The 17,454-nt window shown below is 39.7% G+C and overlaps 2 protein-coding genes across 4 annotated transcripts; one reads left to right on the plus strand and one right to left on the minus strand.

Annotated features, from left to right (window-relative positions):
- The first annotated feature begins 1,401 nt into the window (after positions 1–1,401).
- Positions 1,402–9,147, plus strand: msto1 (misato mitochondrial distribution and morphology regulator 1). Of its 2 annotated transcripts, none has more exons than XM_038725634.1 (14): positions 1,402–1,593; positions 3,330–3,459; positions 3,615–3,684; positions 4,049–4,124; positions 4,687–4,744; positions 4,825–4,975; positions 5,784–5,898; positions 6,100–6,234; positions 6,367–6,519; positions 6,913–7,044; positions 7,150–7,334; positions 7,921–8,025; positions 8,126–8,238; positions 8,341–9,147. In XM_038725634.1, exons 1-14 carry the CDS (start codon positions 1,510–1,512, stop codon positions 8,595–8,597), a joined length of 1,764 nt encoding a protein of 587 aa, XP_038581562.1. In that variant the 5' UTR covers positions 1,402–1,509; the 3' UTR covers positions 8,598–9,147. The 2 variants fall into 2 exon arrangements, with proteins under 2 accessions (XP_038581562.1, XP_038581561.1); XM_038725633.1 differs by having other exon boundaries at positions 1,403–1,593; positions 4,822–4,975.
- A 487-nt stretch (positions 9,148–9,634) lies between these two features.
- On the minus strand, positions 9,635–15,389 carry srsf4 (serine and arginine rich splicing factor 4). 2 transcript variants are annotated; one of them, XM_038725638.1, is made up of 6 exons: positions 15,150–15,389; positions 13,664–13,854; positions 11,889–11,995; positions 11,441–11,655; positions 11,057–11,134; positions 9,635–10,539 (listed from the first exon to the last, which is right to left on the minus strand). In XM_038725638.1, exons 1-6 carry the CDS (start codon positions 15,254–15,256, stop codon positions 10,050–10,052), a joined length of 1,188 nt encoding a protein of 395 aa, XP_038581566.1. In that variant the 5' UTR covers positions 15,257–15,389; the 3' UTR covers positions 9,635–10,049. The 2 variants fall into 2 exon arrangements, with proteins under 2 accessions (XP_038581566.1, XP_038581567.1); XM_038725639.1 differs by lacking the exons at positions 13,664–13,854; positions 15,150–15,389 and adding an exon at positions 12,448–13,657.
- Positions 15,390–17,454: the final 2,065 nt, after the last annotated feature.

The following is a 17,454-nucleotide window of genomic DNA, read 5'->3' on the forward strand; positions in this document are numbered from 1 at the left end:
TGACTGCAGTGGGATTGTTTCATTTTTCTATAAAACAAAATATATGTCATCAGAATCATTTTAAGCATGCTATATTAATAATAATATATTTTTTTTTCTATTAGGCATTTTAGGCACAACATCAAAACTCCACACACAGTAACTTTAATTAGATGAGCTTTATGCAACCATCAGCACTAAAAACATCCCCATGAGAAAAATTATAAAATCAGATATGTTTTTAAAGGTCCTGCTCAGTATTTTCAGCTGTTCCGAGAATCCTTTTTACTATATAGTCCTACAGAGACCACGTCTCACTAGTTTATTCTGAGGGTTTTCATACAGTGTTTATGCTAGGTTTTTATGAATGGAACTAAAGTGAATTTTTGAATCACTTGGCTGCATTATGGGCTCGATGTGAACCAAATTATTGTGCATATATGATATATCTAAGGAGATGAGTTGATTTACTGCTCACAGTATAGGCCCATACTAGCAGTGGTGCAAGTACCTACGTGCAACCATGCAATGCGCAGGGGCCCAGCTGATTACAAGGACCCAGGAGGGAGAGCAACAATTGCTACGTGGATCGTGATTAGATGCCTCCAGTAATTCATACTGTGTTGACATAATGAGTTGCTGTGTTTGTCTTGATAGGTATTTGTTCTGTGGTTATTGACATACTGTGTCAGCTACTTTCTGTTGATTTGTTACTGTAGGCTGGGTAAAGCTATTTCGGTTGTTTGCCAGTCAGAGACAGCAGGTTTGAGTCGAGGACAGGCTGTGAGATTTGCCTTTGGCACTTTGGCTACTGTCAAGCAGGGGTGCAGGTTTGCAATAGAGTCGTTTTGTGTCTGTACGCCGTGTGTTCACGAACAAGCTTTTAGGGGTGAGAGGCACAAGAAAAATGTTTGCAGCGGGGGCCAATCACAAATATGTTACACTGCTGCACATTATACATAGACTACAGTAGATTGTCTGATGAAAGCAGGGCACATACCATATAAGGGACTAACTATTCACTACTCAAATCCTGTGGGGAACCCACAACATTAAAAGGGAAACAGAGATAACACCAAATGTGATATTTAATTGACTTCAGCTGTTATTCTGAACTCATGAATTATGATTTTCCTAGCAAAAATCGCTTTTGTAATATTTTCAATAGCATCACATGCAACAATTTCTTATATTTAATCTGCATACTTTATTTAGACATCTGTAGGTTCAATAAAAAATGCACATAAAACCGTAATTATTTATTTTATTTTTTAGGAAACTTGCAAATACTTCGAGAAGTTACTAGCTTGCAGGGACAGCACGTGAAGCAAGCTAGGCACGGTGAAACCAGACTTGTACACAAACGTCATTTGTACATCCAATCACATTTCTTCATACGTTTCTTCCAACCAATCACAAAACAGGAAGCACAACGTCGTGTTAGGTAGTCGCTCTTCAGTGTTGTCATTTCAAAACATGCCCATCATGTTCAAAGCAGATCATTTTTTCTGATTGTTGGTTTCCGTCACGATGGGCAGCGTTTGTAGAGAAGTCATCACTCTGCAGTTGGGACACTATTCAAACTTTGTTGGGACTCACTGGTGGAATTTACAGGTGAGGAACACACTAACGGCTAACGGCGACGCTAGCTAGCTAGCGTTAGCTTCGCATGTGTTGTCAAACTTTAGAGACCACACTGTGTTTCTGCTCTGAGCTGTAGAGATGGCGAACAGTTAAAGTCATTTTAACAGACCGAGGACGGGCGATATAATTAAGCTGCCATACAGGAGTAAGAACATAAAGATAATGTCAGCCGCCAGGGTTTATGATGCTAAAGGCTAAAGATGCTAATTCGTCAGAATCAGGTTTATTGCCAGGTACATTTTCACATACGAGGAATTTGCCATTGTAACGTTATATATTGGTGCTTAACAGTACATGTAAATATAGAAAGAGTAAAAACCTGGGCCTTGTTGAGGAGGCCCGCTGCAGACAGAAAGAAACTGTTCATGTGGCTGGAGGTTTTGGTCCTGATGGAGCGCAGCCTCCTGCCAGAGAGTCCTGCAGGCGTACAGGTCCTGAAAGGCTGGAAGATGGCACCCGATCAACTTCTCAACAGAGCGAATGATACGCTGCAGCCTGCCCTTGTCCCTGGTGGTGGCAGCAGCATACTAGATGGTGATGGAGGAGGTGAGAATGGACTCAATGATGGCGGTGTAGAAGTGCACCATCATTGTCTTTGACAGGTTGAACTTCTCCAGCTGCCACAGGAAGTACATCCTCTGCTAGGCCTTCTTGGTAAGGGAGATGATGGTGCCCAGGAAGCAGAATGACTTCGCTTATTAGTCTATTTGTGATCAGATAATCACATTTTTAGACAGAAATTTGTGAGATACACTAGTTTAAGATACAAAACAATAAAACATATTCCTGTATAAGTCTGCATCCAGCAGATAAGATATCCTTTAGAGGTAGTTAATTGTGTGAGTGCACAGCCCACATGAGTGTTTTCCAAACATACTGCTGCAGGGCTGAACTATGTCTCCTGTGCAAAGTTCTAATAACATCTGCCACACAAGGGCTTCCCTCTTAAAACCTTTTATACCTTTTAAGGAAGTTGGGCAAGTGTGTTACCACTTTTAGATTATTCCTCTGCCAGGTATCTTTACATGGTAGTTATTTTAACAAAACCTTTAAGCCCTAATGATTATTTCCATAATTGTATAATAAAACGGTTTCCTATTTCTTTTCATCCATTAATCGACAAAGCATAATCAACATAATTTGTTATTGATGCAGTGTGAGTGTTTTCATTTATATTTTGTATGATTTCCATTTTATAGCACCACTTGTTCAGAATAAATGTACATGAAAACAGCCATGAGTCCTCTTCACAATGCCCCATATGTTTTACCAGCTATCCCAGAATAAATGCCTACATAACGTCTGAATGTCATAATGTCTGAAACAAATGAAACTCCATGTGAATATCCTAATTATATTCTATTTCTGCTACTAATTGGACTTCAGTTGGTCATAACAACCTCAATGTTTTTCTCTGTAAGGGTCTGCAATAAGCGAAACACTTTGTTGTAAAATCTTAGTGCATCTTAAGAGTTTATAAAAACTATTATGTGCATCCTCATGTTGAACTAATAGTGGTGTACAAGTTGTTGGTTTTCAGTCTATTTTCTTTTCACCACTGAGAGTTCTGTCAGATTTAATGTATCGATGCTGATGACCGTATCTTCTTAGATGGAGCTGAATGCATTGTGGTAATTTTGGTCATATTTTCATACTTCATGGTCTGTGACGAAACAAAATGACGATGGGCTTGTATTTGTTTGCAGGATGCGTCTTTATCGTATGATCCAGAGACGCCACCCGGTGACATCCAGAGCGACGTTGTGTTTCGTGAAGGACAGACTCTGGCCGGACATGTCACCCACACACCTCGACTCATTGCCATGGATCTCAAAGGTGACTTTTCCTATCACGTTGGTGTTTTGATTTCAATGTTAGCTTTTTTGTGTACTTCTTTAATTACATTATCAAAGGTTTGTTTATGGTTTTATAAAATAATTTGGATGTGTATGATGCTTGTGAATCACCTGCTTTCTGTTCATCTGTAACAGGAAGTCTTCGGACTCTACGGCTGCAGGGAAGCCTGTATGATGCTGGTAAAGACACCTCTGCTGTCACATGGTAAATAAGAGAGTCTCTGTATGTACACTAATCTCTGTGTGTTTACAGATTTCAGGGCCCAACCTATTTTGTCACCAGTGTATCACTAGGGGATTATTGCACCTTTTCAACATTTTGGGGAGTTTCTATGAAGCACTTTGTTTGTTTTGGCACCTTCTGTTACACATTTGTTTTGGTGTAATGAAATACTGTAAGATTAACAACAACAATCCATACAGTGGTTTTTACATACTAAATGAAACCACCATTGATCGATATGTTAGATCCAACACAGTTTCCTTTCTTATTAACCCAAGAGTCTTTGTTTGGACACTGCTTGGTGGTGTTGTTTTTTTTCAAATAAAAAACATGCTCCATCTGGCAGGGGGGGAAGCCTCACGATGCACAAAGAAAGTCCTCCTGTGAAGAACCCCTTTCTTGAAGATCTGGACAAGTTGGATGTGAGTATTTATGGTAGAAATAAAACGGACAAGTAGCTTAATGACACATAAGATTTTCCATCACAATATTGTCTCGAGATGGTGACGGTAGGAATAAAAAAGCAGCATTACTTACAGTTTGTAGAGCTGTTTGCTAAATGAAAACTGTCTCGTCGCTGCTCTATATTTGAATAAGTATCTTCATTTAGTAGCTTTTAAGTCATTGAATCAACATTAAACAAAAATCATCACTAAAAGTACAGTTTCCAAAGCTTTGGCATAACTGTCGGCTTCCAAACAGGGCAGACTCTGTTTTCATCATTCATCAAAGGTTTCTTAGGTTTCTAGCTACATTTGCTTTGTTTTACCTGCCAAGTAGATATTCAGAAGAGGGTAGGACCAAGTCATGGCAGGTTACTGGCAGAGAGAGCAAACCTATCCATCACAGCCTGGATTTACTAGCTTGATGGATTCCATACTGCTTCTAATTCTAATCCTACAGTAGAGGCATACTACTGTAGCTTCATGTAAACATTCTCAAAAAAATAATTGTCTTATCTTGACAGCTGTTTTTTGTCTCCAGAAAGGGGAAATCCTGGATGAAGCAGATTTTTTATCTAGTGCCCAGCCTTGGCACTCAGGTAAGAAAAACCTTAATAAACCTTTTTTTAAACTCTGCATGACATCCAAGTTAACGCTCTGTAAACTCTCCCACCAGCAGCTGGATTGAGAGTGGATACTGTGAACAGACAGCTGGCTAAAGTCCAAAAGGGCTACAGGCTGGAGGGCAGCGTGAAGGTGTGGTCGGACTTCCTCAGGATCCACCTGCACCCTCGCACCATCTCTGTCATCCACCAGTACAACCATGATGGGTAAAGTGCAATGTCAAGACTTCCTATGCTTAGTTGAACAAAATGAGGGAACGCGTTTTATTCCAGAATAAAATTCCTATTTGTAACATTTTCATATTTCTTCCACAAGTCCAAATGATGGAAAACCATATTTTAACATCCCATGGTCAAAGACTTAAAATGGGCAAAAGAGGGGAAGACATCACATCAGTGTAGTTATAGAATTTCTACTAAGAGGCAAAGCTTCAAATGAAGACTAAAGCATATCAGGGAGAACCTAAAGATACAGTATGTAACTTTCATTTGGTTGTCTGGCAGAAATGGACTCTTCATCCAGTTTTAAGCCACATTTTTATGATACACTTTCTAGATCTTGGTCATTTTTAACTATATAGTTTAATTGGATGTCTGGATCTTAAGTTCGCAGAGAAACTGAGGAGGAGGCTCCCTGTAAAAAACTCCTTAATGATGAACACTGACAAGTGAGAATGATGATGAACAACTTTACAACAACATCATTAAGCCCAGACTAACATTTCATAACAAGAGTGAGCACGAGATAACATAATATAAATATAAATATACTGACTTTTCTCCAGTAGATGTCAGGCTTTGCAAATATTTGTGCTTGAATCACAGACTGCTCTCTGTGTGCTGAATCTTTAAATCTTGCTGCACTTCTGACTGCACCCTAAGTAGCGATCTCTAAACCTTTCACAGCTGATTTAAAAGAAGGCATGGTGTAACGTCAATAATTGGATTGTGTTATAGTCAATTGGTACAGTATGAGTCTCAACACAGTTCTATATTTGTATTTGTGGGTGTTCAGGGAGGCTCATCGTCTGGAGGCTTTTGGCCAGGGAGAGGCTCTCCTGCAGGGGTCAGTGCTCGAGGAGCTGGAGGACAAACTACACTTCTTTGTAGAGGAATGTGATTACCTTCAGGTAAGTTACCTGTTTTTAATCCCAATAAATAATTTCTACTATATTATAATAAAAACACGTAGTGTATTTTACATTTCCAGTTTTATTGCTGATGTATTTCATTCCCATCTACTCATACAGTTTCATTCAGAGGTTCTTTTGTTCTTACCAATCCTTTTCATTACTGCTCTCTCCTCTCTCTGTATCCTGTTTACCTCTCAGGGTTTCCAGGTTTTGTGTGACCTGGCTGATGGCTTTGCAGGCCTGGGGTCAAAGGTCACAGAGATGCTACAGGACTCTTATGGCGGAAGAGGCATCCTAACCTGGGGGTTAGTGCCTGTCAGTCACCCAGATTCAGTAAGTCACAAACTCGGTCAACTCAGGATCTCTCTGGCTGTTTTATCTCTAACTGTTTTGTGTGAGATTGTGTTAAAACTGTTGTTTTCTAAATGGGCTTCTGTACATACGGTGTTGTTTCTGTTCAACCAGACTCCGATGAAGGACCTCTACCACCAATTAAATTGTGCATTAGGGACAGTCCACTTGGCCAGTAACAGCTCTTTCTTCTGCCCGTTGACCCTGCGTGGTGGACTTGGCAGACGACCCTCCTCCCCCACAGCATTCCCCCACCTAACTTATGATGTAAGCGTTCACTGTTTTTGTTTAACTTTTCAAGTGAAGTTTTATGGTAATATGAGGTGATAGAAAGTTTCGTTAGGTCAAATTTATAATTTTTAGGACTTCTTCAATGCCTTATTTTGACATTTTTATTGACTTTGTTTTCATTAAATTTAGATAAATACACATATTTAATAAAGAAACATGATTGTAAATGGAAATAAAAATAAAAGTAAACTCTTTCTGACCTCTGCACTAGCACTAAACCACATTAACTTAACTATAATATTTTTAAGATTTTGAGTTTAGACATGATTTAAGGACATTTTAAGACTTACAGACACACTGATATATGTGCTTTTACTTTTCATCATGGTTTAACAACATCTGTTTGTCCCCGTCTTTCCTCTGTCCCAGCCCTCACTGTGGTACCACTCCAGCTCTGTCCTGGCATTGGCCCTGGACGCCCTCACTTCGCCTTACAGGCTGAGGAACAACAGCGTCCCCATGTGGCAGGTGGCAGATTCGCTGGCTGTGTCTGGGAGAAAGGTGACTTAACTGCTGCTGGATTAGTCCTGTTATTATTTACGTTATGTTCACGTCTCTGTAGAGAAGACTCTGAGCTTATGGTGCCTGGTGTAATTTAAATTGTAGGTGGTGGCTGCTTATGGTGCCCTCCCCTTTCCCATGATGCATGGCAGCTCTCTCCCTGACGCCCTGAGTGCCTGCACAGATGCGTTGCCCTGGAAACCCCTATCCGCTTGCTCTGAACCTAACGATGGCCGATGCTATGGCCAGTGGACAACACTCAAAGGCTTTGAGGGCCAAAGACTAATCAGGTCAGAATTTCATGAATACATTTGTAATGTACCATTCTTTCACAAAATTTAAACATAAGAATTAAAAATGTATCTTAAACATCGGTGACTACACTGAGCATGTTGTGTCTATAGTGACATAACTTTATACTTTTATAAATCATTTAAAGACAAGCGGAGGCTTTCAGACAGTATCTCATGTATGTCTGTACTTTAACAATAATTTAAATACATTTTTAAAACGTTGAAATACATACAGCAGCTTTATATATTGTTAAATTGAAAAATTATAAGTCAGAGTTTAAAAGGTGCAAATTAATGTATGGAAACATAGCTAAAATGAACCAAGTGACCTTGTTCTTAGCTTACATACATTACAAGTTACTGAATCCATCAGAATGTAAGTGTTTCATCAAGTCATACAGTTGCATGAGGTCAGGTTACTTTACTAACTAGTAGAGATAGAAAGACCACATTCAGTTAAGAGTTCTGTGTACAATTATCAAGTAAGAAAATGGATTTTAGAAACGGGCATTAAACAACCTCCCAATCATAACTTTAAAACTGAACTCTCCTGTAATGTGTTAAATCATTATCTCTCCATCAGCTCTCTGGCTCCAGGGACACAGCCACCCACCCCCCTGCACAGCCTCCACAGTGGGGAAGACGTCCTGGCCTCCTACATCAGATCTTTCTATCCTACAGCTCCTCTGTGAGTCCCCGCGCTGTCACATGCTGTGAACTAACAAATCTCTGTTTATCTTTAGAGTAAACTAAATATTTTAACCCAACACTGGTCTTCACTCTCTCAGGGCTCTGCAGTTGGTGTCTACTCCCAGTAAACTGACGCCACCTTTCCCTCAGATATTCAGTCAGTCCCTCAGTGTTGAAGGTTTCCTGCAGAGCCAGCCTCCCCTGCCTGGCTGTAAGCATATTTCTATTTTACTTTACTTTTTTTTTTGTAGCTTGAAACGGCTTTTCTTCAGCTTGGATTTGATGTTTTAATAAAAAAATCTCTATCTTGCAGCTTCACCCACTGTGGTCTCCTCTGCACCCATCATGACTTCCCTCCAGTCTGCGCCAGCACTTTGCCCGTGGCTGTTGGAGCTGCATCGTGGTGCCAGCGCTTTCGACATCCGCCGTGTGGCCCCCAGCTTCCTCTCCCAGGGTCCTGAAATAACAGACTACCAGGAGGCCCTGGAGCAGCTGCGCCTACTAGCCCGCTGTTACCGAAACAACAGTGACGGAGTGATGTTCTCCTCCTCAGAGGATGATGATGACTGACACTGACCGTCTTAAGGTCCATGATCTGGACAGACTGACGACTGCTAACTAGTAACATCAGCCTGCATGCGCGGACACATACACAGAGAAGAAGAGGAGCTGTGCCTCTGGTTTGGGACCAGAACAGAATTACATGGTAACAGAAAGGGGGGGGGGGGGGGGGGGGAGTTCCTCACAAGTTGAAATAGACAGATACATACAAAGACACATTAATAGGTTTAGACCTCTGAAAGAGATGTGTACTGTTTAGAAAGATGAAGAATGTAGCATCATGAGACGACTAGACTGTATCAAATCCTCAAATGACTGTTCATTTGTAATTAAGTGTTTTTATAAGTGTACACTATAAAATGACTTATAAAATGAATGTATTTGTGTTGATGTCACACTTGTTGTGTGCACAGGCACTTGAAAGAGTAAATAACAGATGTTGACATAGTGTACTTCAAACCAGAGTTCTCATACATCATGTTGGAAGCTGCTTATCTCATTGCCAAAGTGACTAGCAGCCACAAAAATAATTAGTTTTCTATTAAACAATTTAAAGCCAGCAAGTGCTTTGTATTTTACTTGTCATTTGCAAAGTTGTACTGTAGATATTTATGCAGTTTAAAGGACACAGTTGATGTTGAGACAAGACACTCCATGTTTGACTCGGTCTGACTGTGGCATTCAGCTCTAAAGCCATTCGTTTAACGTAGTAAATCTTAGCAGGTAAAAGGTTATTTAAAAGCTTTAATTTTCTAAACATGTTGGGCTGTTTCATAAAAAAGTAGTAACAGCAGTGGATTTGCCTGATGAAGGTCTAGCACCAAAACATTTCCATCTTTAAACTTGTTTTTGCAAGTTAGTGTGTGGGAGTTTCTTTGTATCTGGCTTAAATTCACATTTAGCTGTGTGGAAAAGGAATCAATTATTCCTGAGAAGTTTCCTCCAACTTTCGTATTATCATGCCTAAATTTAAAATTAATACCCTTATTTACTGTCAGACTTGAAATCTGCAGCCAATAAATGATAAACCACCAATGATAAATGCAGAGCAGGCTTTTTTTTTTTTATTTGAAATAAAATGATACATGGATTTCACAAAAGGTGAGATGTTGGAACATATTCCCACCCAGCATTTTGACAAAATGGTATGCTTCTACGTTTGATTAAAAAAAAAGGCTAAGACACATACTATCATTTAAACTTATAAAACTGAGATTGCACCCTGTGAGTTTTACAAACACCTCCATACAAGACAGCTCTAATGAAAAAATATGTCGAGTAAAAGGAAAATGAAATGGAGTAGCGTGTGCATAAAAGACATCGAGCATGAGTGCCTGGTTTTCTACAGCTATTTATCAAAAAACAGGAGGAGGGGTAGTGTTGTGGGGTTTGGGGAATGTAATTGGAGAACAGGGGGCAACACTAGGATAAGGGCTCATGACAAACTGTCCAAATTCTGAACTAAGAGCGGGAACGGGAGCGAGAACGAGACTGGGAGCGAGATTTGGAGCGGGACTCTGAACGAGAGGCGGATCGGGAGTGGGAACGGGCTTTGGTGGGTGAGGGGGAGCGGGATTTAGACTTTGACTTTGATTTAGACCTGGCTCTGGATTTGGATTCAGCAGGGGAGCGTGAACGGGAGCGAGAGCCCCTCTCAGGCTCGCCACCCTCATCATCGCTCTTGGGCTGATCGCGGCCCTTTGAGCCAGACTTCCTAGAGCGATCCTTAATTCCTGATCTAGAGCGAGATCTGGAGCAAGAGCGAGATCTGGACCTGGAATCATCTTTCTTGCTCTTCTTCCCGTCTTTCTTGCCCTTTTTGCTCTTGGGGCTGCGACTTCTGCTGCGGTCTTTATTCTTCTGAGCACCGTTGCTGCGCTCTTCTTCCTCCTTCTTGCTCTTGGCCTTATTCTTCTTGCTATGAGATCGGCTGCGGGAGCGAGAGGCCGCTCTGTGGAGACAGAGTGCAGAACTTAGTGCCGTTTGATTCCTTGCAAAAAAACAAATGCCCTCACAGGACTTTGATTACCACTGTTCCTACAACATCATACTACCAGACTAAATGCCCTTTCACACAGAGCACATCACATAAGAGGCCCAAACATTTGTTGCCAAAAATAATCTACATCTATCATAACACAAATTTGAGGATAAACTATCAGTGCCGATCCACTGTCCAAAAGGTGATGTAGCCTTGGGCGCTTAAATTGATTTAATCTACAGCCATAAAACACATTCACAGGCTACAAAACAGCTACTAGTTGCAATCTCTGATTACAGGCTGCATGTGCACTTTTATACAAAAGTGTGCCCTTCTACCTGGTTAATGAGGCAGCATGCAGTGACTTTTTGGAGATGCCTAGTTTTTAAGTCCCCACACCTATCTTGTTCAGCTTGCTTGTTCAACAGCTTTAACAAGTTGTTGAACGATTTACTACAGAAATACCATGTCATTTTCAAGTTCTTACCTGGAGCGGGAGCGGCTGCGACTGCTGCTCTCACTACGGCTGCGGCTCTTGCGAGACCGGCGGCTCCTGGAGCGGGACCTGAAAAAACACATCCGTTCATCATTTTCTCTGAAAAGTATGATCATGTGACATTTGTCAAACAAACAACTTACATCTGGAGAATAAGCTTTGTAGTCAGAGGCATATCTGCAGCTCTACACATTTTACCTTCAAATAAAATTACAGCTTCTGCAATTTGCATATTACACATGGCCATATTGCGATTTCAATTAATTCTTCAGCCCAACCCTTCTGTGTGCAGCTAAGCTTCCTCATGAATCATTGCTATATTTAGATTCATCATTCTGCACCAGGAAGTCATGTATAATTACAGTGATGTCTCACCTGGAGCGGCTGTGACTGCGAGAATAAGAGCGTTTGCGCTTGGCTCCGGGGCGGTCCTCAATGAGACGGATTTTTCTACCGTTCACTTCTGTGCCGTCGAGCTTCTCCAGGGCCCTCTTCATGTCAGAGTAGAGCCTGAACTCGATCACCCCCTCATTCCTTCGGCCCTTGTGGGTGTCAGCGTAAGTCACCTCTCCTGCCTGCCTCATGTAGTCCTTTAAAGAAATGAAACCACTCACTGTGATTAGAGGGAAATCTTAGGCATGGTGACAAACTTAAAGGGGAAAAGGCACAGTAATTAGATATTTTGTTCTGAAACATCCAGTCTTGTGAAACTGGTCTGACTGCTAAAATGCATGCATATTTCGAGTTGAGAGAACACTCTTGGTGTGCTACTTTTTGGCTTTGGACATTACACCAAGTTCTGCAAGAAAAAAAACCCACATACCTTCAAGTCCTGCCAGCTGCAGCGGCTGGAAAGATTCTCAACAATGAGCCGATAATCTGTCCTTATCGGTGGGCCATATCTGTCTCTTCCCCAGCGCCCATATCCACCTTTTAAGGTAACAAGGACAGGACAGGAAAAATGAGGACCAAAAAGAAACAGAAATGGTGCATTTATACTAATCTCCAAGCTACACACTAAAAAAAATTGCCAATATTCACTTGGGAAAAGGAAACAAAGAAGGGAGAAAGCAAAGTTGAAAAAAGACTTACAAAAAGAAAAACAAAATTCATTAAATCCTTAAAAAAAAAAAAAAACTCTTTCTATATACTCTTTAAATTGAAATCTTGATTTAAAAGCATAAACCTATACAACACAATTGTAGCTTATTCAATTTTGGTAAAATTTCAATAGGCCTATTTTTCTAAATAAGAAAAAAACAAAAACAAATTCAAAAAACATAACTGATCGAGGAAATACTTGCGATGAACTAAAGCAAGTTTCTAATCTATCCTATCTAGAAACATTTCACTGTTACAAAACATGTTCTTTTTTCAGGCACCTATAAGAGCTGAACCCACATCTGTTCCTAACCCCATGGCATCCTCACCACCCGGCCTGGGCCTAATGGGAAAAGCGGTCTTCATTCACAATGGCTCCCTTTTTTGGTCTGCCCAGGGGCCCAGAATGGTCAAACCACACTCTTGGAAAGGGGGGACACCATGGCCAGCAATAGGGGCAGGCAGTCAGCAAAGGACTCTTTCAATTAAAACATTGAGGTTCTTTGTTAAATCTTTACCTTTAAATTGACAATCATTTTAAATAAAAAACGGAATAAGACATCAATAGATTACAAGATATTTGACAATCAAATGGTTATTTTACAGTATTCAAATTAAGACATTTATATCCTTTCCACCAGTAAGCCATTTCCCCATCACATATTCACATGTAACTGCATTTTCAATCCATGATATGGAAATCAAGATATTTTTCCAAGTCATTGGTGGCTCTGGTGCACACAAATTTAATCACTGAAGATCTCCTCCTACACCTATTGTTGTTGCTGTAGTGAGTGGTGCTTGTACACTATCTGCCAACTTATTTGCAAGACAATATAAAACAAAACTGCAGGTCTGGAGTGCTCTATCCAGAAACTGAGACGTGCCTGTATGTTAAACAGGCCATTGAAAACCAGGTGGACACATTGAGACAAGAACAAAAGCAAGCCCTGATGAAATAAAGATGAGGGTTGTGGATGGGTGTGAGCGCAACTCAAAGACAAAAAGAAATGCTAACAACTGAGTTTCATTTAAAGATGCACAAATTAACGTCCCAAGAAGAGATTAGACTCTATTCAGTCATCAGGAAATAAGATGAGGAACCAGTAGAGCTGGGCGATACTGACCAAAATTACATACAAACTTATTTCTGCTGCATGGCTTTCTTTCAATAATAGCCAGTACCTTATTTGATGCAGCTTCTGTGAATAGGAAAAAGCTATCCAGTATCACAACATCACCCAGCTCAAGGTGCCATCTACAGCAACAAATGTCCCTGAGAAGTATCAGGTGCAGTCAAGCCATCTTGAGTGTCTCCCCTTCAATTTTTATTAGAACTAGGATATAAATTGAATGCACATCAGCCACCAAGGACAAGCTTAAGATTTTGCCCCTTTGAAATTTAGATTAATGGTTCCCTGTAATGAATGAAATCCCTCAATGACATTATTCATGTGAAATAAATATGACGTATATACACAATAACTGAACACTTACTTCTTCCACCACCACCGCCGCCGCCTCCTCCCCCGCCGCCGCCTCCTCCACCACCACCACCATAACCTCCGTCACGACGTGGACCCTTAGTGTGCTCCACGATGACCCTTTCCCCACACAACTCCTTGCCGTTCAAGTCATACACAGCATCGTCGGCATCACGGGGGTCATCAAATTCAACAAATCCATACCTTTACAAAAGAAGAGATATCGGGTCACAACAAAGTTTGTAAATTAAATGCATTACACAGATGTCAGGTTTTGCGCTAACTGGCCAAACACATACCAACACCATTTACAACATCCAATAAATCATTGACCCTGGCCATGTTACATTTCCTAAAAGGGGTGTCCTTAAGCAGTGGCTTCATATTTCAGTGCTATAGATAGGGCTGGGCAATAAACCAAAAATGATACTAATTGCATAATAATTTTCCTCAACAACAACATAACAAATGTTCAATAAATGATTGATGTTATTCATTTTAATCAAACTAATTAGCACTCAATTTATTAACCATCTGGTTTCTTCAACTTTCACTCAGAAAGTCAGCCTTTAAACCTGAAAGAAATAACGATTTGACGTTTATCGTCATTAAAATCAAATGAAATGTTTAATCATGATAATGTTTTTGGCCATATCGCCCAGCCCTAACGTTAGCTATAGACCGCTGGAAATACGAAAAAACAAGCTAACGTTATTTGACTGTGTCCACTTTGGGCTTTTTGGAGTAATGGGCATTTTTTAACAATTATTGAGAAAATAAAAAAGATTAATCTCTAATGGGCGGGCCTATATACTAATCGAGGAACAGTAACTTTATGTCTAATGAAAAGAGACCAGCTTCAGCATTGAATAATAATTAACGTTACCCTGACCAGACTAAATCTACAACTAAATGTAGAAAAACAGAAAAGTTATGCATGTAACTCCCCCCCCCAATGTCTTTTTCGACATAAAGGCATGCAAGGTTATAACGTTAGTAATCTAACGTTACAAACGACCGTGCCTGAACCTGCAAGTTAGCTAACGGTTCGCTTGTAGTTCCCACAGCCGCCTGTGACATTGCCACGTCTAACATTAACTAGCGAGTTAACCATTGTCGAGATAGCGTTAATATTAATATTATACCGACGCTCACGAACACTAATCTTTCTTTTAGAAATAAATAATAAATAGAAAACATTAGCTTTAGCAAAACGAAGACATCGCTGTATATCGCGTCCTCCATGGTTTTCGTCGATAAATGTTAGACACGCTTGCTAGTTAGCATTAGCAGGCCGCAGCTAGCAAGGCCTGCACGTTCTCTGCACGGTGCGGCCTAAATCATCGACAAAAAGCTTAAACGTTACCCATCTTAAAACAGGCTGATCGCTACCCATTTTAAAAAGCCTAAACATCAGGTTTTAAAACAGCCGTTAACGTTACCGATTTTAAAATAACCAAAACGTTACCCAGTTTAAAACAGCCGTTATTGTAACTTACCCGTTTTTCAGGTCGACTTCGAGTATCTTCCCGTAGCCTTTGAAGAACCTCTCCACGTCCTTTTCTCTGGCTCTGTAACTCAACCTTCCGATATACACCCTCGACATCGTGTTAGCTTTTGCGTGTCCTACTCATAAACTGCGGTGTTACCGAATTGCGGGATCCGAGCACACAGACGAGGCGCGAGCCTGCAAAGATACATACACGCGCTCCTTTGACACAATAGGCCGCTGCTACAGGGGCGGGTCTTGCAGTGTGAAGGGTATTGTGGCCTGAGTTTAGTCTGGCAGGTAGACTCATTATTTCCAGGCTAATAATCGGTCTGAATATCTGTGCTGAGACGATTAATAAATTAGTCTATCAACTGAAAGATAGGTTAATAGAGAACAATTTGTATAATCGATTACCAGTTTAAAGTCACTGATTAGGCAAAATGTCTGTTTCTCAAATGCATCATTGTCTTTATCATTATAAATTGGATATATTTAGGCCTTGGACCATTGTTTGGACAAAACAAGTAATTTAAGGCTTCAGCTTGGAGTCTAGGAAACTGTGATGGGGTTTAAACAATCACTCACTCTTGTAAATAATCATTAGTTACCTCACAATGCTCTACGGTAATATGAAGACAAAAATGAGGCCAATAAAAATCTGAATACATGAATTGATCAATTGACGACTAATTGATTAATTAAATTATGGTGGCTCACCATTGCAAAATGACTAGATGCCAGAAGAGAAATATCAGTATAAAATCTAACATTAACAGTTAATATTTCATTTACTTATCCAACTGTGTTAAAGTTTAGACGCAGGTTAAAAGCACGGTCCATAGTTTCGCAGCAGCCAGCAAAGTGCTTTCACTAGACTCTCCTGGCTTCAGCCAACCAGCGTGTGTGGGCAGTAGGGGTAGGGTGACATGAACACTTCAAATTTAAAAGCCAGGATCAGAGTTAAGAGTAAGAAGTTCAGAGATAATATTTATACAATTACACTTACAGGTTTGATTTAGTGACACTTTGTTTTGACACCAACTACCTACTGAGAGTCAAATATTATGGATTTGACTGTATCCAGAGTATATTAACTCTGCTGTTACTCATATTTTACAAACACCAAAAATGTAACCCTTCACTAATTTCTGTGTTTCATATGCTCTCCACGGGTAGTAGAGATAGCTCTGGTCACAAACAACAAATTAACAGAGTTCCTGGATTATCTGTTGAATGGTAGATAGGAAGAACCTTCTTAATATCTAACGTAATAAGTTTTTGTATATGCGAGGGCAAATTCCTTTTATGTGAAAACCTATTTGGCAATAAACCTGATTCTGATTCCTTACATCTACATTACATTTACTCATCTGGCAGACATTTTTATACAATAATAAACTATTTTATACAAGTATAAACTATTTTTTTTATTTAAAAATACTCATCACATTTTCCCAGAACCCAAAGAAATATATTCAAATACCTAGTTGTGCCTGATCAACATCCCAAAACCCATAATCATAATCATAGAAGACCACCGCAATCAGCAAAGATTCACATTTGAGAACCAATGAATTATTGCCATTTACCATTTATGCTTTAAAATGAATTGATCAATTACCAGAATTGTTTATGTTGATCGCCTAATTGATTAATTGACTAATTGTTTCACAATCTTGGCTGTGACTGTCCATTTTTGTATGTACATTTTTTTCATTTTTTGTGCATATATTGTATAGCCTATCTAAGCTACTTTGGACTAGAACAGCAGCCCTGTATAAAATAAAACAGCATATAATATTGGACATCTCACTGTTAAACTCTACAGCACCAGCAGTTTACCCCTTAAACATTAAACAGCAGCAAATCCTCACATTTAAGAAGCTGGAACGAGTGAAAATTTGCATTAACAATGATTTCCATTGGCATTTTGCTTATACAATGATTTTAAAGACTAATTGATTATCAAAATAGCCTAGTTACAGATGAATTTTCTGTCATTCAACTATAGGGCTGGGCGATTTGGCGAAATGTTATCACGATAACATTTTTTGAATCATTAGATGACCTAAATTATCACGATAAATGTCAAACCATTCCATCATTTCTTTCAAAAATAAGAAAAATCTTTTTTTTCTGTCCCTTTTCCTCCACAAAATAAGTATAGGGATTGGAAAAATCAAGTGTTAATTCATTTGTGATTCAAATTAATTGAATCAAACATTTATTGAACATTTGTTATAGAGGAAAATTATATTGCGATTATTGTTTTATTGCCCAGCCCTACAGTCAACTAATCAAAATGACTACTC

Source organism: Micropterus salmoides, unplaced genomic scaffold, assembly GCF_014851395.1.
Source record: "Micropterus salmoides isolate LMB-PRFRI ecotype aquatic unplaced genomic scaffold, ASM1485139v1 Ms_hic_scaffold_17, whole genome shotgun sequence".
In the NCBI taxonomy this organism is placed as follows: Eukaryota; Metazoa; Chordata; class Actinopteri; order Centrarchiformes; family Centrarchidae; genus Micropterus; species Micropterus salmoides.